Source organism: Lissotriton vulgaris, chromosome 8 (assembly GCF_964263255.1).
Source record: "Lissotriton vulgaris chromosome 8, aLisVul1.2, whole genome shotgun sequence".
Lineage (NCBI taxonomy): Eukaryota > Metazoa > Chordata > Amphibia > Caudata > Salamandridae > Lissotriton > Lissotriton vulgaris.
In genome coordinates, this window is record NC_141696.1 from 630,096,077 (window position 1) to 630,120,207 (window position 24,131).

Below are 24,131 nucleotides of genomic sequence, written 5' to 3' on the forward strand. Positions count from 1 at the left end.
TTGGTATTCTTGCCATGCCTATATTTATATGAGAAAAGAAAAATAAAGACTTCAAAAGCGACCACTCTATGGATACCTTTTTCCAATCACATTCTTGGAGTGGAATGCCTAGAAGGGAATATCTTTATTTGTATTGCAGGAGGAACCATGGGAGATCCAGGAGGTGCTGACAAGTCAAAGAGAGGAGTCAGCTCAGACTTTGGATTCTAAAATAATCACCAAATACAAGCAAACATGCATTTAGAAAGGAAAATGCTACTTATCAGTATGCATCTGTTCTTGGCATGTAGGGCTGCAGATTCACACACTAGTGCATAGATCCCCATCTGGTGGTGAGCCCGGATGATTACACTTTGTTGCTTTCCTAGAAGAGTCTTGTTTGATAGATGACTCCTCCTGTGGAGCATAGTGCACATAGGCATCGACTCCATCTTCAGATTGTTTTTCGCCATTAGGGAAAATTATGGAGTTTATTTATTCATAAAGTTTTATATTGATTTATTTATTTATAAAGTTCTACACCGCGCGAACCCGATCCCGAAGGACATCTGAGCGCTCCACAACCCGAGGCAACCAAACAACCTCCCACCCTACTCTCCCACAAACCCACATCCCACCATGGAACCAAAAATGCAAAACCACAACAAAAAAACTGCAACAACCACCAAAACTTCCACACAGATGAGAGAGCGCAAAACTGTATTAGAAATTGTAGGGGTGCATCATATTCACAAGTAATCCGCACCCGCATATATGGAGGCTTATAATCATGTTTAAGTGTGACACAAAGCTATGAACACATGTATCAGAATTCCCCTAGCGGTAATATAACGTGTTTCTTGAAGTATTAATGTCATGCAATCTAGAAATGTATTTGTGTAATTTATGCTAGTCCAGTTAAAGAGTGTTTAAAGAAACGGCATATATTCCAATGTATGCTTAGTAATTCATTACTGTATTCATGTAAACGACATAGAAGTGTTTAGTTGGGAAATGTATGCTTTTTCTTTTTCTATAATGATGCAGGCCTAATGAGTAAAACTGTTTGCCAAAGTTAAGGGGTGACATCTCGAAACGTGCAGAGGCCCAGCTGGGGATAACGGGTTGTGTAGGCCGAGTCAGGAATGTGACTGCTATCTTAAATCATGGAACTGCCTCTTTCCTAGAAGGTTGCTTTAAAGAATTAATTGCAAGTAGCATGATGTCGTGAACCGATTTATGTGCGTTCCTTTGCAGGTGCAAGGTTAAGCCGAAGATAGTAAAGAAGGGCCCATTGTATATGAAAGTTAGAAAGATAGTTGTAGGCCTGGAGGAGTGGTTGTGGAATTTTAGGGAAGCAACTTCAAGAGGAGACGACTGTGGGACCCAAGGACGTTTTTCAACGAACAAGGATGAAGACATCAAGATGACGACCCGTTTGAAATCCAACTTTCCAAGGGGGGCGTTTCTTGGGGTGTGTCAACTGAATTGTGGGTTTCGTATTAGGGACAGCACCCCGGGAGGAGCGTAGAGTAGAAGCGCACAAGGCCAAAAAAGATGCTGGGTAGGCAGAGAGCTGCTTGCGAGATGAACTTAAGAGGCTAAGTCCGAACTGAGTGAGTGAACTTCTTTGGAAGTCACCACGGCTGACACCTTTTTGTTAGGGAAGATCCGGTTGTAGGGATGACACTTAGTATAGTGTAGGGACAGACTTATCCTGATGTATTTCTTCTTTTCTTCTATGCCTACCAGGACCCAGATCATAGCAATTATTGCAAGCTTAGTGGTCCTGGAAATCATATTAGTGCTGTTTCTCAGTCGTTTGAGATTTTTCTGTAGGATTATGTTTGTATTAGTACCTGTGTATTTGCTGAACCTTTTACTGAGGTGTTTATATACACAACTGCTTTTGGCTTTATAATAAATCTTCAAACTTGACCCTTTGTTAGTGGTTCTTTGGGGAAGGAAATGGAAGTGATCCGAATTGATTTGTTGAAAAGGATTGCCTTCTACACTCTATGACAGGTACAAAGGTCTAATCGACCTGTGACGGGATTCTAGAGTTGAGGTCCAAATTCTAGATTGTATTTCCCGCCTTTCCAGTTGGTAGCAGAGTAGGATGGTTTATCTTCTGGAGTGAAGGTAATCCACATAGGTTAAGATTTCCCCAAGGCTCATAGACATCCGAAGATGTGCGTCCATAGAGCAGCGGACGGAGAATGGCGATCCACGGAAGATGACGAGAAGTGACGGTGCGGCAGAAAGCAGCAGGTCGTAAGAGTGTGAGTATAAAAAGGGTCATGCGTGTTAGATTGCGGTGTGTATTGTGTTGTTGTGTTGTATTGTCTAGCGGAGATTGAATGCCTGTAGTGTGAAAGGAGATCAGGTTGTGAGCGCGCGCAACCGGTGAAAATCTTAGGCTCAAGGAGAGTTTAAGTGGTTCGGGTGTATCGAACACTCACAGTAATTGTCGACCATTGAAAGGGGATCATGAGGTACCATTGATTTCCCGTAGGACCGAGATAGGGGGAATGAATGTGTGAATGCGTGGGTAACGGACGCTGGTCGGAAGTTACCGTGTGTATGAAACCTATCAGAGAGGCGATTGTTTGCTCTTTAATCAGACAGACATTTGCCAGTCGGTGACAATTACAGTTAGACTGTGGACGTACAGTCAGAGAAGTGATTACTTGGTCGGAAGTGATCATTTCAAAGTGTATGATTGGGACGCATGCATGACCAAGAGACGAGCGGAGAAAGGAGGGGAACTGCTGCAAACGGAGGAGAGTGACGTCAGGAAGCGCAGCGCTGGGATAGGACGGTTAAAGTGAAGCCGCGCTGAGACAGGGCGGTTAGCGGGAAGCGAGTGACGTCAGCGAAGAGCCGCGCTAAGATAGGACGCTCAGAGTAAAGCCGCGCTGGGATTGGTGGATTGTCATCGGGAAACGAACTAAAGTAGTAAATAAGACATTGTTGTGGATTTCATCATGAAATGTTTTAAAGGATTGCGAAGTTGTTTTTCCGGAGAGAAGAGTTTAGAACCTCGGGGTGGGGAAGACGCTCCACCCGAGGATACGCCAGCTCACTACATGGCTACAAACGTTGGGTTACACACTATAGTGTGGCTTGAGAACTGGCGTAATATGACTGAGGGGAATGAGGAACTAACGTTTCCTAAGTACGGGACGTTCAGGTTAGAGGTGTTGTATCAGCTCAAAGCGATTATGTCTTCCTTGCGACCTTTGCCTAGGCCAACACAGTTCGAAGCGTTAAATGCATGGATCAGGGCAGCCCACGAAAAAAACAGGGACAGAAGACAAGAAAGAGTGAATAGATCAGTTAGAGCAGTACAGGACGCGAGGTGGGACGCACTAGCCAAGAGATGGAGAGTACAAACCATAGAAGGGGATAGGTTGTACCCATTGTTGGTTAGTGAGAAGGAAGCACAGAAAAGGAATACAGAAGACGATGACAGTGAAACGGAAGATAGTCTGATAGAGAGGCTATTATCGGACAGACCACCTCCATATAATCCAGAAGTAGAAGGGACCTCACCACCACCAACAGAAAGGGGAACATCGGCAGTGGACGGTGGGATTCTAAGAGAAAGTGACTTAGGTCCGGTAGGGAACAGGGCCGTCACGGTGGAAAGCGAGGTACCTCAACTGGCCCCGGAAGCAAGAGTAGTGGGAAGATTCACAGTACAGAAGGTACACTGTGAGGAGGGGGCCAATGCTCAGAGGTTACCAGATGCCCTTACAGTACCCGTTACCATAGGTCCTATAGTGTCAGTGTACAACCCAGAACAGACCCAAAGCGAGAATCTGCCACAAATGGACAGGGAAAGAAACGCCAGTGAAATTAGGGACAACGTGGTGAATGAGTGGAATCAATGGTCCAGACCGATAGAAAGGAGCACCCCTTTGGCAGCATCGGCAGACTCCTCAAGAGAACAAGGGGGCTTAAGAGGACCAATGGATCTGAGAGGACCACGGCCCGGCTCATTAGAGAATTGAGGCCAGATTTGAGAACCTGGGAGACGGTTGCGGATAACCAGAGCGACAGGTCAAGGGACGATTGCCGACAGTGGGGTTCAGAGAACAGGGAAATATCCCATTGCAGGTCAAATGGAAGTAGACAAGATGGGGACCGTGGGAGTGAGGAAAATAGAGGTACGTTTACCCCTGGAACTACAGAAAGGCGACAAGAATGGGACTGTGAAAGATGGGAGAGAGGGAGTGTTCCCCATAACACCCCTGAGGAAGACAGAAGAGTGAGTCAGGAATGTAAAGGGAAAGACCCAAGCGAAACTTCTAGCCAAGGCACATTGAGAGCAGTGATAAAGGCCAGGAGAATAGATGTACTAAGACTGAAGTTGGAAGTAGATGAGATAGTGGAAGGTACAATCCCTCTAGAAAGAATAGAACTTTACGATCCAGATGAACTGTTGTTTGTCGCGAAGGATGTTACTCGTTGAGCTAGGGCAGCTCACGAGAAACTAACAGAATTAGCGAAAAAATATTCAGTGGACTTGACCAGAACAAAGGCGTTCCAAGGCGGCCATAGGTTGCAGTATACAGACCAAGACCTTGACGAGAAAAGAGTAATCGGTTTAAAAACCCACATCAGAGAACTAGTAGTGGGAATTCGAATTAGGGTCCAATTGGACAAGTGGGAGGAAAAGTGGTTGAGAAAGAAAAGTGTTAGACGAAGCACCATAGAGACTCCCACAGGAACGGGGCTAATGCATGCAGAGGCATACCCCTTGAGGGAGGTAGCCCATGGAGGATATGTGCACGTACCCTGGAGTAGGGGGGATTTGGCTGCCTTTACGAACACTTTTCCAAAATTGAGAGAAAACCCAGTGGAATGGTACAAACAGGTAGAGAGGTTTGTCAAAATCTCAAAAGTACTGTGGGTCGATCTGAACACACTGTTCGACATTGTGGTTCCGGGAGATCTGTGGGTAGCGTGCAAGGTCAGTGTTGAGTGGCCCACAGAGGAACCAGAACGGGATGCACACACGAATGGACCTTCACCAAGAGTGATGGTAAAATATGAACAAGTGATTATGTGGCTGAAAACCAAGGTGCCAGCACAAGACATAGATTGGGTGAAAATAGATCGAACTAGACAAGAACCAAAGGAGACAGTTCATGAGTATTATGAGAGACTGCTACAGATATTCAAACAGTGCAGTGGTCTGGATGTGATGGATCCGAAGGATATGGGACAGTTTGTGTCCAAGTTTGTTTTGGGCTTGAGACCCGAGATCTGTCTAATGATACAGCAACATCTGATTTGCTGGCAAAACAAGCCTCTAGATGAGATTCTGAGATACGCGAGATACTGCAGTGATGAGATAGACTCTAAGACTAAGAAGCGTAAAGATAAACTGATGCTAGTCCAAATGCAATCGGGAGGACAGGGTCAGTCAGGAAGTGGAACGCTGGGGAGAAGATCGAACAGCCAGAAAAGGGACAGTGAGGATGGCTCAAGGCCAAGGGTGGATCTGGCGACTCTGAAAAAGACAACAAGGTGTCATCAGTGTCACGAGATCGGGCACTGGAGGCGTGAGTGTCCCCATAACCCAGAGAATCAAGTACAGGAGGAGGAGGAGAGCCAGACTCCCCAAACTCCGAGGTCCACAATAGTCAAGCTCAAAGTGGCAAAAGGGGGGACTTCTGCTCCTTGAACCCCCTTTTCCCCAGCCACCGAAGATCGGAGCAGGAAATAGGATATACCAGCAGATGCCCCTCCTGATAGATGGAGATGAATACTATGCTTTCAACCCAGTAACAGGAAGGTGTCTGGAAGGGGAGGAAGAATGCACCTTAGGAGCGGCCTTAGAGATAGACCAGAGAGGACCCTTTGTAGATGCGGAGGTAGCTGGACACCCCACTACCTTTCTGGTGGACACGGGTGCGACTCGTTCTACTGTGCGGTCAGCAGTGGTTCCTAACCTGCCTCTGTCAGGTCAGACCATTCAAGTTGTGGGAGTAGCGAATAGGAAGATGACGAATCCCCTGACCGAGCCAGTTCCAGTGAAAATAGGAAACTTCCGTGACAACCATCAATTCGTGGTATGTGATTCTAGTCCTGTGTGTCTGTTAGGAAGGGACCTGTTGTGCAAACTCAACTGCACCATCTATTGTACACCAAAGGGAGTAGAGTTGGAGACAAATGACGATGATGCCGCCTTTAAGGTCGCAAACACACGTCTGTGTATAGAATTGTATCCTGCACTAACAGTAGAGGAACTCCCCTGGGACTTGAGGGAAACAGTCAGACAGGAGGTTTGGGATTTTACAGGAGAAGAGATTGGTCTAATTAAAGGCGTAGAGCCAGTCAGAATACAAGTAAGGCGAGATGCAGAATTCCCAAGAACACCTCAGTACAAGTTGACCCCAGAAACAATTGTGGGAATAAAACCTGTGATTGAGTCAATGATTAAACAAGGAATCCTGAAAGAAATAATGGGCAGTCCGTGTAACTCTCCGATTATGGGCTTGCAAAAGCCTAGCGGGAAGTTTAGGATTGTGCAGGATTTACGAAAAATAAACGACATTGTTGTTCCATGCTGTCCAGTGGTACCGAATCCTTCAGTGATACTGTTTCAGATTCCAGCACAGGCTGAGTGGTTCACTGTGATCGATTTGTGTCAGGCATTTTTCTCTATCCCGTTACATGAAGAGAGCCAATTTCTTTTCGCTTTTAAGCTGGAAAACCGTGTATTAACATGGTGTCGTATCCCACAGGGGTATACAGAAAGTCCATCGATCTTTAATCAATTATTGAAGAAGAATCTTGAAAGTCTAGTACTGCCCCAGAACTCGGTTCTTGTACAGTACATAGACGACCTCCTTGTTGCGTCATAGAATAGACACCATTGCGTTGTTGAACCATCTGGCAGAGAATGGTCACAAGGTATCTCCTAGCAAGTTACAATACTGTCTTCCAGAAGTACAGTATTTGGGACACAGGATAGAGAAGGGAATAAGAAAAGTGTCCCCAGACAGAATAGAGGCAATAATGAAAATGATGGTGCCTACCACACAAAGAGAGGTTAGAATGTTCCTGGGAATGATTGGCTACTGTCGACAGTGGATTGCCAACTTCTCACTGAAAGCGAAGCCTTTACAGAAACTGACGCTCAAGGACGTGAGTGATCCGGTACCATGGGACACAGACTGTATGATGGCTTTCCTAACGTTGAGAGAAGACTTATGTCAGGCTCCGGCCCTGGGAATGCCTGATTACACTAAATAGTTTTCACTGTTTTGCTGCGAGCGAGAGGGCTGCGCGTTAGCAGTTTTGACCCAAGATCACGGAGGTGTCCGTAGGCCAGTTGCATATTTCTCGGCTACTTTAGATCCAGTAGCCCCAGCGTTGCCCGGATGTCTCAAATCCGTTGCTGCAACAGGTGTCAGCATTGAGCGTTGTGAGAGTATTGTGATGGGGCATCCATTGGTGGTACACGTTCCGCATTCAGTAGAATTGTTAATGACAGGGACCAAAACGCAGCACCTGACTAACAACAGGCTCACACGTTATGAGCAGGTTATACTTGCTGCAGAGAATGTAACCCTAAAAAGATGTTCGGTTTTGAACCCTGCTACATTGATGCCATTGCCAAATGTTTAGATGATGATTGTGAAGACCATGACTGCCTTGAAGTGACTGAACTATGCACCAAACCACGACCAGACATTGTTGATGAGCCTTTAGAAGACCCAGATGATATTCTCTTTGTAGATGGCTCATGTATAAGGGACAATGCTGGACAGTTGAGAGCGGCTTTTGCCGTTTGCACAATTCATGGAATAGTCGAAGCTGCCTGTTTGGAAGGAGTACACTCCGCTCAGGTAGCTGAGATAGTAGCGTTGACGCGTGCCTGTCTGGCAGCCAACAAGATTCGAATCACCATATACACCGACAGCAGATATGGGTTTGGCGTGGTTCATGACTTTGGCCAGTTATGGTCTCAAAGGGGTTATATGACATCGTCAGGTTCCCCTATCAGAAATGGAGAATTTGTCCGGTTACTGCTGGAAGCTCTGCAGGGACCCGCAGAAATTGCAGTGGTAAAATGCACAGCACACAGTAAAGGTGCTGATTTTGTGTCCCTGGGTAACAGGTATGTGGATGAGGTAGCACGTTACTGTGCCGAGCAAGCTTACTCTTTCACAGACCAGGTGGTTGAGGGAATACAAAGAGGGACCGAGCTAAACATGGTACTTGAAGTGGCAGACACTTGGGACGAATTGAGAAAGATGCAGGAACAAGCGTCAGATTTTGAGAAAAGAGTGTGGGTGACTTCTGGCTGTACGAAAGGGGATTTGGATTTGTGGATTTCGGCAGATGGGAGAGCTGTGTTGCCGAATGAACTAGTGAGCCCAATGGCCCGCCAGATACATGGTTCTGTACACTTGGGAAGAGATGCTATGATACGAGTATTTAGGCAGACATGGTACAATCCTAAGTTCCGAACGGCTGCGGAAGCGGTGTGTCAGAGGTGTGTCACGTGTCAACAGATGAATGTTGGGAAGAGGACACCAGTTACGTTGAGTCACGTGGGAAGGTCTGGAGGGCCTTTCAACAGAATGCAATTGGATTTCATTGAGATGCCAAAGTGTAACAGCCTCAGATATGTCTTGGTCATTGTATGTGTGTTCTCCAGGTGGGTCGAGGCATATCCCACTCGTAGGTGCGATACACTCACAGTAGCTAAATTATTGTTGAGGGAGTTAGTACCTAGATTCGGGGTCCCGACCTCTTTGGAATCGGACAGAGGAACACATTTCAACAGTGAAGTTGTGAAGATGCTCTGTTCTGCACTGAATATTGATCAGAGACTGCATTGTAGCTATCGGCCAGAGGCTTCTGGCATAGTGGAACAAATTAATGGAACGCTCAAGGCACGAATGGCGAAAGTGTGTTCTTCCACATCTCTGAAATGGCCAGATGCCTTACCTTTGGTGTTGATGAGCATGCGTAGCACACCAGACAGGAGAACAGGACTTTCACCCCATGAGGTGCTGATGGGAAGAGCTATGAGACTACCGTCCGTCCCCTCAGCGGCCTTGCTGAATATCACAGATGATCTGATTCTTGATTACTGCAAAGGATTATCTGACGTCATCCATTCTGTGTCCCTTCAGGTGCAGACGGCAGAAATCCCGACTTCTAGAGACCTCTGTCACGACTTGTGCCCCGGAGACTGGGTGCTAGTATGGAAGCACGTGAGGAAGAGCTGTTTGGACGTCCGCTGGCGAGGGCCGTTCCAAGTCATCCTGGTGACGAACACGGCAGTGAAGTGTGGTGGACTGCCAAACTGGATACACGCTTCCCACACCCGAAGAGTCCCAGCACCCCTGGAAGAAACAGCTCCTCTCGTAGAAGAAAGTCCAGCTGTGGAGGAAGATCCACAAGAGGGGACAAGTCAAGCTGTGGGGGTGTCTGAAGAAGCTGGTAACTCTTCCGACCGAGCTGAGGGAGATCACAGCGACAGTGATACTGAAACTGCCACTGAATGGGAAAGCTGCTGTGAGGGTGATCCCAACTCTGGAGAAGCTGAAGGTCGAGATGAGCAAGTTGTGCCGACAAGGGTCAGAGGAGTAAGGGGCACGGAGGCAAGTTGGCCCGAAAGGCGGAAAAGGTTGAACGTGAGATTGACCTCCGAAAAAGATCTTGCGCCTGTATCCGAAGAATCAGACCCGGAACCAGGAGACCAAGAGTCAGAGGAGAAGGGTCCAAGGAGATCAAGGAGGGTGAGAGTACCTTGCAGAAGATACGCCACTCCGGAGTGGACCTACCCTTTGACAAATGCCAGGTGTACTGAGATCCGGGAGGGTGAGGTCAGTGCTGGTGACCGATACGGCCCCGAACTATAAATTGGAAGTGATACTGTTGGTGCCTGGACTGGAAATAGAAGGCCTACTGACAATCACCGTTCCTAATCCCCCTTTCCTAAGCAAGATAAGTGATTTGATCCTAAATAGATTGACTTTTCCTACATTTGGTCCTGAAATTCCCGCCTGTGATTCAATAATACTTCATATGGAACTTTTAGATTACGTACTCTGTGCACTCGGAGAGAACCTGATCATTGATGCGCAGTAAAGACTTTGTAAATAAGCTATAGAAGATACTTAGAGCCTAGTGGAAGAAGAAGAAATTCAGGGACATCCCTTAGAGGACGGAGAAGGGTAGGGTCACCTGAACACAAAATGGACAATGAAAATTGAAAGGGAACCTCTGCATTCTAGGTGTGGTTCGAGAAAATTCATAAAGCCAAGCAAGAGACTGTATATTGCCAAGACTTTGTGTTGCTGCTAAAATCGAATCACACTGTCTGAGACCATGGAGGCTGGGAACCCGACTCGTAGGGCAAAATGTATTATAGGTACACTATTAGGGTTAGTGATTTTCTCTATATTTGTTGTAGTTTTAGTTTCTTATTTAGCACCACAGGAGCAGGAAGTGGAGGTCAAGGGAACTTCTAGACCTACCACTCCTAGCCATAAAGAGGTAGACATAGGAGCCGAGAAAGCTTTGCTAGCTGAAGAAAGCCGTAGATTACATGCTGATTTGTCCAAAGGAAACTTTGGGAAGAATGCTTATGCTAAATTGCTGTATGAATACATTGACGCGATGGATGCGAAAGATTGTTATGTGTGTATGCAATTGCCTGCTTCAGTAGATGAGGGTATTAGATACCATCACTTGCCATTAACATATGGAATTTCATGTAGTTTGTTGCTTAGTTTATTTTATGACAGGAGTCATTTTGAGTATTTCTTTTCGAATTATGATGTTGTGTTACCAGAAGTCCCAAATTATAAGCATTTGAACAAATGGGATTATTATAAGAGTGAAGATCGATTAAGGAAATTTTTCATTCCTTGGAGAACGCTGGATACTTCATATGCCCGAAGAAATAATTTGACTTGTAAAGTGTCAGAAATTGAGAAAAAGTTTATAGGGCAGGTGGATGATCGATATAGGAGGCAGAAGATCCTAAAGGCTTCGGGCCAATGGAAAACAGATTGGACCGAGGAGGAAAAGTCACACAAAAGGAAGGGTAGTAATGGTCCAATAGCTTTAGATCGAGTGCAAAAAGGGAAACTATGTATATACAGGGGTAAAACCTACTATGAGAATGTGTTTGTGGGAGAAGTAAATTGTGAACATGCTTTCCAAATAGAATACTATACAAAGGATTTCTTGAAGGGAATGCAGGTGATCCCGAATGTACATTTTGTCTGTGGAAGAAATGCATACGTGAAACTACCGGATAATTGGTACGGATCATGTTATTTAGCAATTGTCTTCCCCAAAATATACCATACTAAGGATCTAGAAATCATAGAGGGAGGAACTCAAGCCAGAGGAAGAAGGGATGTAAGCAATGATGAGGTAATTGGAGACGTATTTGGTGCTATATTCCCTCTTTTAGGGATAATACTGAATGATGTCAAGATTAGGAGATTGGCAACAGTTGTAGATAGGTTGTCTGCCAGTACTGCTAGATCACTAATGCTGGTGGAGGGAGAAATGCAATTGATAAGGGCAATGGTTTTGCAGAACCGCCTTGCCTTAGACGTCCTATTAGCAAAAGAGGGCGGAGTCTGTAAACTTTTGAAGGTCCAGGAATGTTGCACTTACATTCCAGACAATTCAAAACCTCTTGAGAAATATATACGCAACATTACTGCTATCCACTATGAGATTAATGATTTGACACAAGAGAACACATGGGAAAAGGTTGGCAAGGGTCTTGGAGGTGTTGGAAGTTGGTTTGCTAACCTGGGTAGGAGTTTTCTTGAATACATTCTGGAGCCCCTCCTCATCATAGTAGCCTGTGTAATTGGAATATGGGGTTTGATGAGACTGTACAAATGCTATAGGTCCAATAGGTTGGATAGAGCAGTGAGGGGGCAGGCACAGAGGGAAGAGTTACAGGATAATCAATACCGAAGCTTAAGAGCTTTGGAAATGCTCAGGCGAGGAAATGTTGCAAAAAGTGCTGTTTAAAATTCGGTCCCTACCCTAAGGAATGTGGGATGGTGGTGATGACACAGGTCATCAAAGGGGGGACTGAGAGAGCGCAAAACTGTATTAGAAATTGTAGGGGTGCATCATATTCACAAGTAATCCGCACCCGCATATATGGAGACTTATAATCATGTTTAAGTGTGACACAAAGCTATGAACACGTGTATCAGAATTCCCCTAGCGGTAATATAACGTGTTTCTTGAAGTATTAATGTCATGCAATCTAGAAATGTATTTGTGTAATTTATGCTAGTCCAGTTAAAGAGTGTTTAATGAAACGTCATATATTCCAATGTATGCTTAGTAATTCATTACTGTATTCATGTAAACGACATAGAAGTGTTTAGTTGGGAAATGTATTTTTCTTCTTTTTCTATAATGATGCAGGCCTAATGAGTAAAACTGTTTGCCAAAGTTAAGGGGTGACATCGCGGAACGTGCAGAGGCCCAGCTGGGGATAACGGGTTGTGTAGGCCGAGTCAGGAATGTGACTGCTATCTTAAATCATGGAACTGCCTCTTTCCTAGAAGGTTGCTTTAAAGAATTAATTGCAAGTAGCATGATGTCGTGAACCGATTTATGTGCGTTCCTTTGCAGGTGCAAGGTTAAGCCGAAGATAGTAAAGAAGGGCCCATTGTATATGAAAGTTAGAAAGATAGTTGTAGGCCTGGAGGAGTGGTTGTGGAATTTTAGGGAAGCAACTTCAAGAGGAGACGACTGTGGGACCCAAGGCCGTTTTTCAACGAACAAGGATGAAGACATCAAGATGACGACCCGTTTGAAATCCAACTCTCCAAGGGGGGCGTTTCTTGGGGTGTGTCAACTGAATTGTGGGTTTCGTATTAGGGACAGCACCCCGGGAGGAGCGTAGAGTAGAAGCGCACAAGGGCGAAGAAAGATGCTGGGTGGGCAGAGAGCTGCTTGCGAGATGAACTTAAGAGGCTAAGTCCGAACTGAGTGAGTGAACTTCTTTGGAAGACACCACGGCTGACACCTTTTTGTTAGGGAAGATCCGGTTGTAGGGATGACACTTAGTATAGTGTAGGGACAGACTTATCCTGATGTATTTCTTCTTTTCTTCTATGCCTACCAGGACCCAGATCATAGCAATTATTGCAAGCTTAGTGGTCCCGGAAATCATATTAGTGCTGTTTCTCAGTCGTTTGAGATTTTTCCGTAGGATTATGTTTGTATTAGTACCTGTGTATTTGCTGAACCTTTTACTGAGGTGTTTATATACACAACTGCTTTTGGCTTTATAATAAATCTTCAAACTTGACCCTTTGTCAGTGGTTCTTTGGGGAAGGAAATGGAAGTGATCCGAATTGATTTGTTGAAAAGGATTGCCTTCTACACTCTATGACAGGTACAAAGGTCTAATCGACCTGTGACGGGATTCTAGAGTTGAGGTCCAAATTCTAGATTGTATTTCCCGCCTTTCCACAGACAACAAAAACAAATCCCTGTATGAGAGGCCCACCGTGCCGTGAAGGTCAACCGTTCTTCGATTTGTGCTTTTCTGCTAGGATCTGGCCAGCCAGAGCAAACAGCGCAGGCCTGGGCCGGGAGGCCCCACGGAGGAGAGCACCAGCCGGAGAGACAAGCCTGGGATGCCTATGTTATAGAGTCTGTTGGTGAGAGTGTTGTTGAACGCCACAGAGAGGTCGAGGATGGATCAGGGACACAGTTTCTCCGCAGTCGAGGAGTGTTCTTCTGTCATCTGTGGTGGTTATCAGCGCGGTCTCAGTGTTATGGTTGACACGGACTCCTGATTGTCAGGGGCCCAGTAGGTGGTTTTGTTTCAGGAATTCAGTGAGCTGCTGGTTGATGCCTTTCTCGAAGAATTTGGCCGGACAGGGGAGCAGGGAGATCGGACGCTGGGGTCGACGGAGGCTTTCTTTAGGAGGGGTTCTGTTGTCTACGTGTTTCCATATGTTCGGGAAGGTTGCTGTGGAGATGGATATGTTGAGGATGCTGGTGAGTTGTGTGCTGATTGGGTCTGTTGTGAGGTTGTAGAGGTTGTTGAGGTGGTAGGGGTCGGGCGGAAAATATGTGATGTTCTTCCATTTTTTATTGTAGGCACACAATGCTTCTGACAAGTGCTTATGTGCCTTTTCTGTTGTAGGGGAATAGCTCATAGGGATCTCATAAAGATCTTAAAATGTTGACTTAGTTTAGAAGCACCGCTGTGTTTTCAAAGATGCGCTACGCCCTACTTGATTCAAAGTGTCCAGACAGTGTTGCTCATTTGGGAAGGACTGAGTACTTAATAAGTCACTACCACAAAATTTTCAGTAAAATAGAAAACATATTCTTTATTATTAGCTTTTACTATGTATTTGCATCTGTCTGTATATGTGTGCTTGTTTACATTTCTGTGTATGTGACTCTAGCGTCTAGCCCCCTACAGCTGGTGCTTAATTTTTATCAATGACTGAAGGTGCTAGGTACAAAGGTACAACACTTCTGGGACCAGGATATATTTTTAGTGCTTAATGTGAGCTGAAGGTTGCCGGTGAGAGCCTCTGGCACTCATTTTTGGGGACCAGCACTTTTTTCCTACCAGATATTTTATTTACTGAGGGTAAGAGAGGGGAGTGACGGAGGAAGAGAAAGACGGCAAACCTGTCACACAGGGGAAGAAAGCAGGAACCTGTAAGAGTGAGATAAAGAGAAAGTATCTGGTAGTGGATTAAAAAAGTGGATTTAAGACTAGCAGCCTTGGTATTTCTCTCACCAACATTTAATCGCAATGATTGCTGGCTTCTGGCACCAGCAAAACAAAAGGGGGTTCCTTTCTGTGTTCTTCAATTAACTATTGAAAATTGGACACTTTGCAGATAATCACAAACAACTTTTGACAGGACATGTAAAATATATATATATATATATATTTTTAATAATCCAAAGACTCTATAAATTCCTCTTTGTACTCATATTTATTAGTAGGAAAACATTTAATTAAAATTGTACAATACACAGTTGGGCTCAATCTCTATTCAGTGTTTTAAACCTGCACATTTCATTACATAATAAAAATAATTGATATTCACATACATGTGTTGCACAAATTTTGCAAAAAACATCAAGATTTATACAATATTAAACAAATATCACAATTTTTTAAAAGAAATAAAAATCACATGGAGTCCTTATGTCGAAGCGTTTCGGTGCTTGAACTTTAAGTTGTATAAACACCTTCCTCAGGACTGAACTTTTATTAAAAACAAGATGTCTTCTTTTTTTATTTATGTCAGTCATTTATTTTCCTTTGTCACCCGGGCCTTTTGATTAGCTTTCAAGGTCCTCTTTACAGGTCTATTTGTTATATCTCTACTTCGCCATTAGAAATGTGATCATATATTTACAACCTTCACGCTCAATTCAGTATTCGTATTTTTCTAGCGTGCGTATCCTATGCACCATTTAAAGTCCTTTTGTTGCCATTATATGTTACAGGCTGGATTCCGCATGAGGCTTCAGCTTATCAGGCTCTCTCTTTATATTGAGTCAAGAAAGCGTAGGGATGTGGGGGATTGTTACTTTATTCCCTCTACTCCCGTCTTGCCCTGCTCGATAGTGCAGCTAAATTGACCTTGGTGCTTGTAAATGCGGCGATGTCGAGACCTCTCGTAAATATGCGTGTTCTGGCACCAGCAGCCATTCTTATACAAATTAAGCAGTGCTTTATTTTTTATTATCAAACTTTGTCTCAGAGTAAGATGGAGAAAGGAAGAGAACAGGGGAAGACGGAGGAAGAGGAAAATGGCTTTAAAGGGAGAAAGCGCAAATGAAAAAGAATGCACACGGCTGAGATGTAGAGAAAGAAAGTGTAGGGTAGATGAAGGAAGAGGCATGAGGTGAAATGAAGACTAGCCAAGCGTTGTTATTTGGCAATCATGGCATTGAGTAGGGCCGGTGGTGGACTCCTCTGAAAAACGCTGGGCTTAGGCTCCTGGACTATTTATTTTTACAAATTAAGCATTGCCTATGGATATTGTGCTGGCACGGTGTAACCTTCTATGCGTTTTAGAGACTTGATCTAACTAGTGTATGATAATACAAAACAAAATCAGAAATTTAAATATTCTAACTTGAATATATACCACTTAGATTGACAACCAAAGAAATGTAATTTTCCCATTCACAGGCGGAACCTGCTTGTCTTGAAGCTGGGGACTTTTCAGTTTGCCTTTCTTCGTCCAGTCCTCATGTTCATATCCATCGTGCTGTGGACTAATGGAACCTACGATCTTTCTAATGTAAGTGTTCTTCTTTGCTTCTAGGGTGGGAGTAAATGAGGTGGGAATGAATCAGGAAACTAGAAAAAAATCAAATCAAATAATAGGCTATTTCATTACACGTGTGCTTTCTTTGACTGCATGGACATTTCCGCTTTTTTCACAGGTAACATGTTCAATAGGTGTATAAAGAAACGGCTTGAATGTGTTCTAGCATCTAAACAACGCTTTCCTTAAGGAAAGGCCTTCTTTGATTTTTCCTTTGTGCGATCGCAGAATGCATTATATATATATACATTACTCAAGCAAGAAAACCGTATTCACAAATGTATTCCCCCAGCCTCTTTGTTCCTGTTTCAATTCTTTGAATGGTATGTAACCTTCTTGACGTTTGTACAAAAATACGGCGGTGCCGTGTCACGAGTGTAAGGCTGAGTTAGAAGAGTTGCTTTTTCTTGATTAAAATAACATGTTGCGGGCAAGCAGGCAATTGCACATAGAAGAAATGTGAAGCAGCATTTCGACACTGCCTCAAATCAGCTAATAATTGAAGTATTTCATCCAGAAACGACTTTCTCCCCTTTCCATGCCCTCTCCTCTGCACAAGAGAAGCAACAGTGTGAAAATGCTAATTGAAGTGTCTCTTTTGCAGTTATCGGCCAATGGAGCTGCAATTTGGATAAATTGCTTTACCGGCGCCATAACAATCATCGCTCTGTGGCCTGTTGGGATCATGTTTAATCACGTCCGGGTCCTCCTCACTTTCAAGAAAATTATCCCAAAGTTTGCGCTGTATCAGGTAAGCAGATGAATGCACGCTCTGAGCACACTTTCATTATTCAATTGTTATGTACCCTTTGTTCTTGTACAACGTGATATTCAGAGCCGTGGGCGAGAGAAATGTGGCGCCCCTGCTGATGCTAGCGAATTAAATGAGGCAACAGGGGGCCCTTTTGAGGTCACTGGTCAGTCAGTTCCTGGCTGAACAGTTCTTGCCCCTGAACACAAACGTCTCCGTACTTCCCCCAGCTCCCCAAATCACCCATAGCATAGCTGCCCCTCACTGGTGATGGTTTTGTTGGTGTGTGTCAGCAGAGATGAGACGGGGAAGGGAGTGCATGGAGGAGGGAAATGGGGTGTTAAAAACATTACCCGTAGATTTACACCACTTACTGGCAAATCAGACAGAAACGAGCACGCAAGGACATGGACAAGGCTGGAGCAAGACAACTGGGGTGCTGCGGTTTGCATTCCCTAATGCCTACAGCTCTGTGCGCCTCTCAGAATATTGGCGCCTTGGGCCTGAGCCCAGCTCGCCAATGTTAAAGGCCAGCCCAGGATATATTGGCGATTCAGGAGGGTTCTGAAGACTTGCAGGAAACACACTATATAGCAGGGCAAGACTGGGACAGAAAATAGGCCCAGTGTTGATAATGACAATTATTTTCATGGTATGCCAACAGATTTTTTGCCTACTGTAGTCTAACCCATTTTGTTGACCATGGGACTCTATGCCCTTTACTCATGCTACCCAGTGATAAAGTGAATGTGATCTCCCTTTGAAACATGATAAAATTGGCATATACCCAACTGGCACATTTCATTTTGGTACTTAGATAGTGGTCAAATGTCAGGCATTGTCTTCTGATAAATTGCAGCTTATGTTTTTTAATGTGGATTGGTGTTTATTAAAGTGAATTACGTGACAATCTTGCTGGAGTGTGAAAGAAAAGGCTGTAAAAATGTAAATACCTGTTGTTGGACCTGACGCTTTCTGCGGGGTCATCCCCAACCTTTTTGCTTCCTCCTCCCCATTTTTTGACCTAGTTTTTGTAGAATTTAGGATTCAGAGTACTTTACTACTCCTAACCTGTGCTAAACTGCAAGTGCTCCGTACTTTAAACATGGTAACATTGGCTTATCCACAATTGGCATATTCAATTTGCTTGTGAGTCCCTAGTAAAGGGCACTAAATGTGCACAGGACCTGCTACTAGTGGGCCTGCAGCACTGATTGTGCCACCCACTCAGTAGCCCTTTAAAAATGTCTCATGCCTCCCATTGCAAAGCCTGAATGTACAGTTTTAAACTGCCATTTTGACCTGGCAAGTCAACCAACTTGCCTGGTCCAATCCTTCCATTTTACTGTAGGTAAGTTACCCCTAAGGTAGGCCCTAGGCAGCCCTATGGGCAGGGTGCAGCATATTTAAAAAGTAGGACATGTACTGATGAGTTTCACATGTCCTGATAAGGAAAAACTGCTAAATTCGTTTTTCAGTACTACAAGGCCTAGCTCCCCCATACGTTAACATGGGGATTGCTTTAAAAAAAAATCAAGTGTACTTACCATTGGGAGCAGATAGCAAATTGGAGTTTGGTGTCTCTGGACCCACAATTTAAAAACTCATCTTTTAGTAAAGTTGTTTTTTAAATTGCAGGTCTCAAAATGTCACGTTTAAAAAGTTTGCATTTTTGTATTGAACCATTCTGTTCCTCTGCCTGTGTCTGAATATGCATCTGGGTTAGGGGGACAGCTGGGTTAGGGGGACAGCTGGGTTTTGTGCAGTCTCTCTAGGTCTTCAAACTTTGTGATGCCGAGACCCCCTGTCAACATTTTTTAGCTGTAAGGCCCTTATCCTGACAACATTTTGTAGAACCTGATACTCCTCATTATCAACAACAATCGACAACCATAAGCACCCACAATTTCCACAGCAAATAATTCTTACAGTGGGGAAATAATATTAAGCAGTGTTTAGCAAACCCAAGGTTTGTAGGTGACTATTGGTTCAGTGTCAGTGGCCTACCACACAGTTCAAACAAAAAGTCTCCAAAACGAATAACCCAGAAATGCACAATGGTACTTTATGTTCACAAACAAAACATAATTTGACAAACATATTTGGATGATAACACCTTTTGAATTAATGTGATTGGTATTCCTGTTTTTCTCCAGAGAAGTGGCCAATCTGTTGTTGCACCTCATCAGTTCCAGTTTAACACCCAATTATAAGCAAAAAAAAAGTGACCAGTGCAGCTTTGCAAAAGGCCTTCCACTGTGCAGCAACACATGCTGCTGCTTTTTAGTTACTTTTGCACAGTTTGAGGAATACATTTTTTGTTAAACTCAGCAGATTATGCGGCAGATGATAGATTATGTGGCAAATCAATAATTATGCTAAAATTGCAGCGGCTACACAATCACATAATTCCAGTGGCCTTGGGTATAATGGGCTGTAATGCATTGGCTGCAACTTTAGTGCACGGCATCCAAGGAGAACCACACTATATTTCATGGGATGCTGATCACTAGGCTTTCACAGCTGCATGGAACTGGAGGTTGCTGAACATCATTCATCATGATTAAAACATACCATTTACAATCAATTAGGAGCTGTAAGGTCCAAGTAGGATGCTTTCTTTACTTCCAGGGGAGGAAGGGGCCCTTTAATCTTCTTTCATAATGTTTTTTTAAAAATATTTTTATTTTTAACATTTTGAAACCAGATGTTTTTATTTGAGCAAAAACAGACTCCTGGTTATATTATTTTGCTGCTGTTGTTGACTTCAGTCATGTTTGGGGGTGCTGGAGGACCTTGAAAGTCAACATAGGGGTAGGGTTTAAGGTGTGGCTAAAAACAAAATATTCAGGTAGCTACATATAAAATAACGGGTAGCTTTAATTAATAAGAAATAACAAGCATTTGCAATGCAATAGTTCTCGCATTTGTGAGAGTTAGAACTATTGGTGTTGTAAATTACAATGTCTTTTACCTCTACCTTTGGGTTTGGAGTGGATGTATGTGGTGTGGAGTAGAATTATGTGGGTTGGATTGGACTTGTTAGCTGTGGAATTATGTAGTGTTGATTCGTGGGGTGGAATTATGTCAAGTCAAGTCAAGTCAAGTCAAAAAGCTTTATTTCGATAAAACAATTATCATAAAAGCAACTCAATAAATCGTACGGTACAATTAAGAACAGTAATAGGTTTAAAAAATACTCTTTTGTCTGTGTGCTTAACAATAAAAAGGACAATAGTTTCAGTGATTGTTGTTTGCAAAAACTAACCAATTAATTGATTGAGTTTTTTCAGATTGGTAAATCAAGAAAAAGTGGAATTATGTAGAATGGTGTGCTTTGGAATTTTGTGGATAGTAATTATGTGGTATTGAGTGTACTGGAATTATGTGGAGTGGGATTGTGTGTCATGGAGTGTAATTTTGTGGAATGGTATTTTGTATTGTGGAGTGGTATGTAGAGAAGTTTTAATTATTTGGTGTGCTGTTACATTTTGTTGTACGATGTGGAATTGTGTGGTGTGGATTAGATGTATGTGGTGTGTTGGGTAATTGTGTTGTTGAGTTGTAATATGTGGTTTGGGGTTGAATTATGTAGTGTGGATTGAAAATGTGTGTAGTTAAATTGTGTGGCGTGGAACTGTGTGGATAGCTACATCTGTTTGGTGATGAAAAAGAAGAAACACGTAGGAGCTAAGCTTCAGATCAGTGTGTTTGGGTGTTAAAAAAGAAAGAGAGTTAGATCTATTGACAATGAAAATGTCTCTGACCTATATGTTATGGATTGGAGTGGATGTATGTGGTGTGTAGTGGAATTATGTGGTTTGGATTGGAATTGTTAGTTATGGCATTGTATGGCATGGAATTGTGTGGTGTAGAGTGGTTTTGTGTAGTAGAATTATGTGACATTGTGTACGGTTGTATTATGTGGATGGAAATTAAGTATTTTTGAGTGTACTGGAATTATGTGGAGTGGGATTGTGTGTAATGGAGTGTAATTATGATGAAGGGTATTTTGTGTTGCGGAGTGTTATGTATTCAAGTTTCATTACGTGGTGTGCTGTTTAATTTTATGGTATGATGTTCAATCATGTGTTATAAATTAGATATATGTGGTGTGTAGTGGAATTGTGTTGTGGGGTGGAATAATGCTTTTTTTTTCTAATTATGTGGTGTGGAATGGATTTGTGTGGAGTTGAATAGTGTGCCATGGAACAGTGTGGTATAGAGTGAAATTAGTTTGAGTGGAATTATGTGGCATGGTGTGGAGTGTTTTTATGTGGATTATCATGTGGTATAGCATGGATTTATGTGGGGTGTATTTGTGGTCTTGATTAGTGTGTAATTAGGTGAAGTTTAATTATGTGGTGTTCAGTGGTATTATGTGGATTTTAATTATGTTGTGTGGTTGTATGGATTGGTGTTGTGTTTGATGGTGTTGTGTTGCTTAAAGTATAGTGGTGTGGCGTTGAGTGGAATGGTGTAAGTGGAGTGCAGTTGTGCAGCATTGCGTGGAGTGCAGTTGGTTTGAGTGAGGTTGCATAGAGCAGGGTGGCATTGTATGGAGTGGAGTGGGGCTGCATGGAGTGGTGTTGCGTAGAGTGGAGTGGCATTGCATGGGTGGCACTGCGTTGATTGACGATGTGTGGAGTGGTGTGGTGCAGAGTGGAGTGCAATTGCGTAGAGTGAGGAAGCATTGTGTAGAGTGGAGTGTACATTTGCGTGGAGTGGCATTGTTTGGAGTGGCATGGAGTGGCATAGAGTGGCGCTGCATGGAGTGGCATGGAGTGAAGTGGCGCAAAGTAGAGTGGTGTTGCATGATTGGTATTGTATTGAGTGGTGTTGCGTGCATTGGCATTGCGTACAGCTGGGTTGCATGGAGTTCAGTTGTGTAAAGTGGAGTGCAGTTGTGTAGAATGGAATGCGGATGCATGGAGTGAGCATGCTTGGATTGCTGTGGCGTGGAGTGCTGTGGCATGGAGTGGAGTAAAGCAGAATGACATGGAGTAAAGCAGAGTGGCATGGAGTAAAGCAGAGGGGCGTGGAGTGGAGTAAAGCAGAGTGGAGTGGAGTAAAGCAGAATGGCATTGAGTGGAGTAAAGTGGAGTAAAGCAAAATGGTGTGGAGTAAAGCAGAATGACATTGAGCAGAGTGGTGTGGAGTGGAGTGAAGTAAAATGGAGTGGATCAGAGTGGAATGGAGTAAAGCAGTAGTTTGGAGTAAAGCAGTAGTGTGGAGTAAAGCAGTGGTGTGGATTAAAGCTGTGGCGCGGAGTAAAGCAGAGTGGCGTGTATGAAAACAGGGTGGCGTGAGGGAAGTGGAGTAAACAAAGTGGAGTAAAGTAAAGCAGAGTGGAGTGGAGTAAAGCTAAGTGTAGCATAGTAAAGCAGAGTGGAGTAAAGTAGAGTTGCATTGAGTGGAGTGGAGAAAAGCAGAGGTGCATGGAGAAAAGCAGAGGTGCATGGAGTAAAGCAGAGTTGCATGAGTTAAAGCAGAGTGGCTTTAAGCAGTGTGGCTTGGAGTAAAGCAGACTGGTGTGGAGTAAAGCAGAGTGAAGTGGAGTAAAGCAGAGTGGTGTGAATTAAAGTGAAGTGGAGTAAAGAAGAGTGGAGCAGAGTGGAGTAAAGCAGAGTGTAGGGAGCAAAGCAGAGTGGAGTAAAACAGAGGTGCACTGAGCGTAGTGGCATGTATTAAAGCAGAGTGGCGTGAAGTAAAGCAGATTGGCATGGAGTAAAGCAGAATGGAGTAGAGTAAAGCAAAGTGGCGTGGAGTGACGCAGAATGGAGTGGAGCAAAGCAGTGGTATAGAGTGGAGTACAGCAGAGTGGAGTGGTGTAAAGCAGAGTGTCATTGAGTAGAGTAAAGCTGAGTGGCATTTAGTAGAGTGGATTAAAGCATAGATGCATGGAGTAAAGCAGAGAGGCTTTGAGCAGAGTGGAGTCAAGTGGAGTGGAGTAAAGCAGAGTGGCATTGAGTGTAGTGGAGTAAAGTTGAGTGGTTGGAGTAAAACAGAGTGGCATGGAGTAAAGCAGTACGGAGTGGAGTAAAGCAGAGTGGCAGTGAGTGGAGTGGAGTAAATAGAGGGGCACAGAGTAAAGCAAAGCAGAGCACAGTGCAGTGAAGTAAAGCCGAGTGTAGGGGAGTAAAGCAAAGTGGAGTGGAGTAAAGTAGAGTGTAGGGGAGTAAAGCAAAGTGGAGTAAAACAGAGTTGCACTGCGCATAGCAGCATGGAGTAAAGCAGAGTGGCGTGGAGTAAAGCAATGTGGTGTGGAGTAAAGCAATGTGGCAAGGAGTAAAGCAGAATGGAGTGGAGTAAAGCTGAGTGGGGTGAGCAGAGTGGTGTGCAGCGGAGTGAAGTAAAATGGAGTGGATCAGAGTGGAATGGAGTAAAGCAGAGTAGCTTGGAGTAAAGCAGTGGTGCGTATTAATGCAGTTGTGTGCAGTAAAGCCGTGGTGTGGAGTAAAGCAGAGTGGCATGGACGAAAGCAGGGTGGAGTGGAGTGAAGTGGAGTAAACAAAGTGAAGTGAAACAAAGCAGAGTGGAGTGGAGTAAACCTAAGTGTAGCGGAGTAAAGCAGAGTGGGGTAAAGTAGAGTTGCATTGAGTTGAGTAAAGCAGAGGTGCATGGAGTAAAGCAGAGTTGCATGAGTTAAAGCAGAGTAGCTTTAAGCAGTGTGGCTTGGATTAAAGCAGACTGGTGTGGAGTAAAGCAGAGTGGAGTAAAGCAGAGGGGTGTGGATTAAAGTGAAGTGGAGTAATGAAGAGTGGAGCAGACTGGAGTAAAGCAGAGTGTAGGTAGTAAAGCAGAGCGGAGTAAAACAGAGTTGCACTGAGCATAGTGGCATGTATTAAAGCAGAGTGGTGTGAAGTAAAGCAGAATGGAGTGGAGCAAAGTAGAGTGGTATAGAGTGGAGTGGAGTGGAGTAAAGCAGAGTGTCATTGAGTAGAGTAAAGCTGAGTGGCATTGAATGGAGTGGATCAAAGCATAGATGCATGGAGTAAAGCAGAGTGACTTTGAGCAGAGTGGAGTCAAGTGTTAGGACTAGAAGCATGTGCACC

At 43.9% G+C, this 24,131-nt stretch overlaps 1 protein-coding gene across 1 annotated transcript in view; it reads left to right on the forward strand.

Annotated features, from left to right (window-relative positions):
- Positions 1–24,131, forward strand: part of LOC147697825 (organic solute transporter subunit alpha-like) — an 876,545-nt gene that overhangs the window by 612,250 nt on the left and 240,164 nt on the right. Inside the window, exons 5-6 of the mRNA XM_086934511.1 lie at positions 16,187–16,298; positions 16,930–17,076. Coding sequence (XP_086790637.1) covers positions 16,187–16,298; positions 16,930–17,076 — 259 coding nt within the window. The remainder of the gene's footprint in view (positions 1–16,186; positions 16,299–16,929; positions 17,077–24,131) is intronic.